At 48.0% G+C, this 7361-nt stretch overlaps 1 protein-coding gene across 2 annotated transcripts; it reads left to right on the top strand.

Moving 5' to 3' along the window:
• Nucleotides 1-901: 901 nt before the first annotated feature.
• gpr185b (G protein-coupled receptor 185 b) lies at nucleotides 902-5033 on the top strand. 2 transcript variants are annotated; one of them, XM_050067272.1, is made up of 2 exons: nucleotides 902-982; nucleotides 2702-5033. In XM_050067272.1, the coding sequence occupies exon 2, from the start codon at nucleotides 2704-2706 to the stop codon at nucleotides 3769-3771; it is 1068 nt and encodes a 355-aa protein (XP_049923229.1). In that variant the 5' UTR covers nucleotides 902-982; nucleotides 2702-2703; the 3' UTR covers nucleotides 3772-5033. The 2 variants fall into 2 exon arrangements, with proteins under 2 accessions (XP_049923229.1, XP_049923228.1); XM_050067271.1 differs by lacking the exon at nucleotides 902-982 and adding an exon at nucleotides 1787-1835.
• The last annotated feature ends 2328 nt before the right edge of the window (nucleotides 5034-7361 follow it).

Genomic DNA, 7361 nt, shown 5'->3' on the forward strand with positions numbered 1-7361 from the left:
CAGTGTATGTATGTACTTTTTTTATTTTTACTTTTATTTTATTGTTTGACTTTAATATCATTGCCAGTGTTTCGTTTTTTTTTATACTTATGGGGTCCTACCGATCCCAAATAGCTAGGAGACATTAAAAATGCAAAACAAACAAAAGTTCGCAGCAATGTATCCATAGATCTTAAAGTCAAACAATTCTGTAATATACAATAAGAGTTGATAAAATGACTAGACAAAAAGTCATAATTATAAATATTAGGTATAAATTATCATTGTAAAGTCATCATAAGTGTAAAGCTCAAAAAGTATTGCAACATATTTAAATCGCAATAATACTGTATCGTGACTCAAGTATGGTGATGATATTGTATTGTCGATTCCCACCCCTAGTATATACCAAAACTTTTAAGATATAACTTAATATAAATACATATATCACTATTTTTCAGTGACAAATGAAATGAGTTTACCCTAAAATGGTTCTATGTAAATGTCGTCATTCACTATAGCACAGCCATTCAATACACGTGCTGAGAGCAGATTTAGTAACATATCCTTATCTTAACCTGAAAATAATCCTAATAACATCACTAACGACATACTGGAAATATAAATAGAAATAATAATAAAACTAAGTTTCCTCTCCCGAAGCTGAATTTATGAATTCATTCTCCCTCTCCGTGATTCACACACCGACCATGATGACGGTGACTGGAGGAGCGGAGACTTCTTACGTCAGACGAGGAGAATGACAAGCGCGTCCAATGAGGGGCCGAGGATGTGCAGCGCGAGGACGGAGCTGCCGACAGAAGGCTAATAACCATGCCAACCGAGGAATATAGCGCGCGCCGCTGACTGGGGAGAACGAGAGGGGGGGAAACCCTGGAAGAAGAGACCATAAAAATATACCTATACACACATAAAGTGGAGGAGAGAGAACACGCGAGGCGTCCTGGTTTCCTGCAGGGGGGAAGACGAAGACACGGAGCTGGTAATTTTCTCTCCTCTTTTTGTCTCTGTGGCGTGGTCTCCCTTCCATCCCTCCTTCCTTCCTCCCTCCCTCCCTTCCCTCCTTCCTCTCTCGCGCTGGCTCAGGGACTGCACTGCTGCAGCTGAATGAAACCGATCCAGGTATTTATTGTTCTCTCTATGGCTAAAACATACACTCACGGCGATGTGAGGGCGCGTGACGGGGTTTGAGAAAGCTGCACGAGCTCCCGTTACCGCAGGGATGTGAGCCCCTCAGCTGCGGGGCTTTTGGTGGAGGTGGAGGTGGTGGAGGAGGTGGTGGGGATGGTGGTGACCTTCCCCGGCCGTTTGCAGTCATTGACGGTGTGTGCGCGCGTGCGTGTGTGCGTGCGTGCACGGGAGCATGAAAGAGCAGAGATGAAAAATAAAAAAGGGGGCGGGGGGTGAAGGAGGAAGGGTGTGTGGGGAGGTTGAGGTGGGAGGTGTGTGTGTGTGTGTGTGTGTGTGAGAGAGAGGGGAGAGAGATTTTTTTGTGAATGGAGCTCCACATCCTTTTTGGCGCGAGCGCGCGCGCTGGCAGCTCGACTGGCTGAGCTAAAATTAGCCTCGTGCCGGATTTTTTTTTATATCGTGTCTGCGTGCGGCTGCAGCGGCATATGTGGATCAGAATCCGAATTAAAAGATGCGGGCGCACACGCACTCACGCACGCATGTCTGGGCACGCGCTCATACACGCCACCGGTGAATAGGACAGCAGCTACCACCGCGCCGTGCCCCAGGACGTCATGCACCATTTTTAGAGATGCTCTAAAAATAGAATTTGTTGATGATGGTTTTGACTGGGAGGAAATTGAACACCGTCTCCAGTACCTGGCGTCCTATAGGTAGGGATGCACCACACCGAAGCTTTGCTGGCTGTTTATTTATTGTTTATTTGGTGCGTGTGGGATGCTCGTGCTGTCACGTTGCTTTGGAGCCAAAATGGAAGGACTATTTCTGTCATGTAACGGATTACTTTCCCCCTCTTTCCCTCCTGTGTGTGTGCGTGTCCACACCTGCTATTGTGCTGCTGCTGCTAATTACCTGTCAGCGTGGTGCGTGGGAGCTGCTGGTGACGTGCGTGCTTGGGGTCAAGAGTTGTTTTCATGAATGGATGAATGAATGGGCGGATGGACGGGTGTAAGGTGTCTCTTTTGCTCCCTTGATCCAAAGGGGGTAGGTGTTAACACCCCCTTCTTTTCCTTGTCCTTCTCTTCCCTGCATCCCTCCTTTGTTTTGTCCTCAACTCTTGTCTCCCGTCCTGTTTCCTTCTTCCCCTTTCCACAACCTCTTCTTCCTCTCTGCTCCGTCCATCTTCAAACTTTCCTATCTGTCTTTCGACTCTTAATCGCTGCCCTTTTCTGAACTCCTACCCTCCTCACTTTCCACTCAATCCCTGACCCACTCATACTTCTTTATCTCCTCATTCCTCCTTCCCAACTCCCTCCGTTGGCTCTCTGTTGTGCATATTTTATCATCCCCCTTGTCTGAACATTTCCCCGTTCTCTTACACATTATCGACTGCAACTTCCTCCTTCGTTTTTTCCTCCCCTTCCCTCCTCGCTGCTCTTTCCCATCTCCGATTTCCTTTCATCTCGCTCTTGTCTTTTTCCCATCTCTCCTCCCCCCATTACAAACTTCTCTCACTCCTGAACTTACTGACTCCTTCCTTCCTCCCTCCCTCTTCCTCTCGTTTCTCCAGCTATGATTCTCTCCCTGGCCGCAGCAGCCATGAGTAGCGGCAGCGGCAGCAGCCTCAACTCCTCCTCCCCCCTCGACCCCTTCGACTCCTCCACCTCCTGGAGCCTGGCTGAGGACCCTTCCAACTCCTCCTCCGAACCTGTCGTGCGAACTCTGACCCCTGACCTCCAGCCGGCGACCACCGCTGTAGCCATCCAGGAAGTCAGCCCCTGGGATATCGCGCTTTGCGTGACCGGAACGCTCATCTCCTGTGAGAACGCTCTGGTGATCGCCGTGCTGTTCTACACGCCGACTCTCCGGGCTCCCATGTTCATCTTGATTGGATCGCTGGCGGTGGCGGACCTTCTCGCCGGCTTGGGCCTCATCTTGAACTTTGTCTTCACTTACTTGGTCGACAGCTCGGTGGAGTTTGTGACGCTGTTGTCGGTTGGACTGCTCATCTCGGCCTTCTCTGCCTCCGTCCTCAACATCCTTGCCATCACAGTGGACCGTTACCTGTCGCTGTACAACGCCCTGACCTACCACACTGAGCGGACAGTCACCTTCACCTACGTGATGGTGGTCTTCATCTGGGTGTCATGCCTAACGCTCGGCTTGCTGCCGGCGCTCGGCTGGAACTGTCTGAGGGACGAGTCCACATGCAGCATCTGCCGACCCGTCACCAAAAACAACGCCGTGGCGCTCGCCGTCACCTTCCTGCTGGTCTTCGCCCTGATGATGCAGCTCTACCTGCAGATCTGCAAGATCGCCTTCCGCCATGCGCAACAGATTGCCGTGCAGCACCAGTTCGTGGCCATCTCCACCACCAAAGGCGTCTCCACACTGTCGGCCATCTTGTGTGCCTTCGGGGCGTGCTGGCTGCCGTTTGCCATGTACTCCATAGTGGCCGACTCTAGCTACCCCGTAATATACACCTACGCCACGGTCCTCCCGGCTACCTGCTGCTCTGTGATCAACCCCATCATTTATGCGTTCCGAAACCCGGACATCCAGAAGTCGCTGTGGATGGCCTGTTGCGGATGCGTGCCGTCCAACCTCTCCCTCAGACCCAGGACCTCCAGTGATGTGTAGCAGGGAAGGTTGGTTTCTGTCTGGCATGATGCTTGACGCTGAGTCAGGGTTGTCGGAGGGCGAGGACGAAACGGGGAACAGGAAATCTGGAGGTGAGAGGTTGAAGGTTACAGCCGAGGAAAGAGATTTCCTCTACTCTTCATATCAGGGCTGGTAGGCTGATGGGGAATGCACGGGTGGCCACGGTAAAAGTGGCACAGGAATGGGGAGAAGCCAGGACAGTGCATGGTAAAAAAAAAAACCGATAGAGCTAATAAAGGAGAGAACCATGAGAGCGAAGGAGGTGGCGTGAAACCAACTGCAAAAACCTGATTTTTAAGGTATCCTCATGATGGTGGCAGGAGAGGCAGGGGGTGTGTCGGGTGACTTTTCCAACTGACCTCCATCCGGGTGCGAGAAGTGAGGCCTACTTCTCCAGAGTAGCATATATGTGACAGTAGGATTCAGAAGGAAGTGTCCTAAAATCTCCGTAGGACACGAGCTTGGGCAGCACTGCATGGTTATGCAATCAGAAGGAGTGAAACAGTCTTAAAATACAGCGTGTGTTTTCACTGATGTGTTTGAAATTAAGTGGATAAAAATACAATGAGCTAAATATACACAACGAATGACCTTGAGTATTCTCAACGAGCTATCTTTGCAGTCTTCTCCTGACGGGAAAACAAGAATATTTCCTCCCTTGAAACACATTTTAACGACCATGTTCCCTTGATCTGATGCAGATTAAGTCATTAGTGAGTTTATAGACAGAGAGTGCAACAATAATTAACTCTTATGTGCTGAGATTGGAAATTGGATGGTGTTCGTGATCATTAACATAGCTCGTCTGCCAAGCCCGTTTTGACTTTTCCCAATGCCAACAGCACAATCTGCATTTTGTCAAACACAGTAACACATTTCAATGCATGAAGCTGGCATAAAAAAATGTGCTCCTCCTAATCATGTAGCATTCCTCCTCACACACAAGCTGATCCACCAGGCTCCCTAACGCATAGATAACCCCCGGCTGGTTTGGAAAACCTAGAGAGGGGTTTCCACATTTAGTCCAGTGCGTGTCGTCCTTGGTGTGATGAAATCAAATCTGCTCCCGGTCTGAGGGAGGAGAGAAAAAAAAACGGGTTTCTCAGCCAGCCGCTGCGCCGTGACTGTGAAGTAGAGAGAGCTGAATTCAGCACCAAGGACAGCGCCACTGCAGAGCGCTGCTACCCTGGGAATGCTCTCTGCTGCGGGGGGGAGAGCGCTGGAAAGTAGGCTACGCTGTTCTCTACACACCATCTTGATAGGGACTGTGAGACGGGCTTTAAAGGGCCATTCCGGCTTGACTGGAGTTTTGGTGCTTGTTTGCAACAGATGCAGTGTTGACTGATGGATTATTTTCACACATACATGATGGATAAAGGTATTTTAAATCATTTCTGCTGGGTTATTTGCATGAATCAGTCTTGAGAAGACAGAATTTGTCCAATTAAGGCTATCACTGTGACTCAGAGAGCAGCTTTTATTTTGAAATCACTCCCATATTGTGCTTGAAGAGTAGCAAATGTCAAACAAGAAGCTTTCACCAGCTCACGTGTGTCAAATTTGAGATGGTAAGGCTTCATTTTACACATTCATGCCTTTAATTTGCTGAATTCTTCTGGTAGTAGCTAATATTTCCACCTTTGTTTAAAGATATTTACATAAAGACATTTAAAATGAAGGCCACACTGACACCAAGACACTGAAAACCCTTTGTCAGTGAAGTAAAATAAGCAAGCACCGACAGAAAATGACTCCAATCATGCTCAAATTGTTCTTAAATACCCACTCCAGGTCCTACAGCGCGACTGTGACCCTGTCCTTTCTACCCTCCGCCGTTCTCTGGCCTCTCTTGTATCTCAGAAATTATGCATGAGGAAAACAATGTATGGCCCCCATGAGTGCCGGTAAAGCACGCCTTCTGACACGGGCAAGGTGAAAGCAGCTGATGTTTTCCAGAGGCAGACGGGACCTCGGCGATTATCTACATCCGCGTATCGCCTCTTCGGCTCTAAATTTAGAGACAGCATTCCAACTCCATCGCCCGATTGATTATCCATTAGCTAGAGCTGAGCACAATCCATACTGAACGGGTCATTTTTCATGGAGACGGCTTTGGATGGCTACAGTGGATTCAAGTTGTACAGGTTGCCACAGTCACATTACTGCTATCAGTGCCAGACCTAGATCATGTGGTACCTTCGGCAAGCCAACCCCTACCCACCAAAAAACCTAGTATTATTGTAAGTATATTTTTGTACTGTATTCATTCCTAATGACAATTCAACACAAATACACAACTTCGCCAACAAACGATAACTATTAAGGCCACACACGATGATGTCACTTTGTTAGCTGGAGGCAAAACACGACTCTCCACCACAGGGCTGTAGGCTACATAGGAGTCTAAATATGTCGTCTTGTTGTGTTATTGGGAGCCAGAAAAGAAGGAGTCATGGCTCAAAACTTGAATTTTATTGTATCAGCTGCCACTGCCCGTCAACAAAAACAAAGACAACTATGGTTAAATGCGATAAGACGGAAGAACTGGACGGAGGCGATCATCAAAAATGCTTGCACGTTACAGAAAAGTATTTCCTGTTGTAGGGATGAATAACGTTATGTGTATTAAGGGTTATCATGTCCACCTCATCAGAAATTGGGGAGGTATTAAGAGGAAAATCGGATTTCTCTGTAACGCTAACTTATTAGTGGTTAGCTAACGTTAGCTTCGATAGCAAAGCGAACTGGAGGAAACCGTGCAAGTGTCGTCCTCTTTTGTAAGATTGGCATAGTAATCAACCACAAAGCCTCCTGTGACATCATCCATCCACTGAGTGAGAGCATACGGGTAGGCCAGTCTGGTCCCGTTGGTCAGTGTTTACTTTTTCGAGTAACACTCACAGTCCCGGAGAGTGAGTGACCTGACATGGTGCGTTCGTAACCTCAGTCTGACGCTCTACACTAAAATGAGAGCCTAATTCTATGTGAATTAACAAACATTTAATTTAATTACAAATTTACTCCACTTGGCGCTCTGCTGCTCCGTCTCCCCAGACAGAGTGTCCAGAGTGCACTCTGCCAATCCAAGAGTGCGGTGCTCTGGACAACTGAACGGTACTTTCCGACAGAGCTCTGAATTTACGAACGGTCCAGTTTGTGCCAGTATGCGCTCCAACACTCTGAGCGAGTATTTCTGAACGCACCACTCGCTTCATCTTCCTCCATTGTCTAAAACGAGCTGACATAACTTGCTAGCTAGAACTGGCTAATGTCTGCGGAGAACTGTTTTGCCTCCAGCTAAGCCCCGCCCACCAAAAAACAACATACTATTTACTAACAGTAAAAGGGTCTATATTTAAAGATTTGTTCTGCTCCGCCATTAAATGTTTTTGTCATCTCCCACGGCTGTATCGCTCTTGAACTGTGCTACAATGCCTCCATGATCTCCTGTGGTAGGCTACTGCTCCATTTCGTCCATATCTGTAAGCTTTCAGAAATGTGCACGGCACAGACGAAATGAATGCAGAGTCTGCACAGAAGGCTCTGTGCGTGTCCGTATCTAATGCTGA

This window comes from Epinephelus moara, chromosome 17, assembly GCF_006386435.1.
Source record: "Epinephelus moara isolate mb chromosome 17, YSFRI_EMoa_1.0, whole genome shotgun sequence".
NCBI classification, from domain to species: domain Eukaryota; kingdom Metazoa; phylum Chordata; class Actinopteri; order Perciformes; family Serranidae; genus Epinephelus; species Epinephelus moara.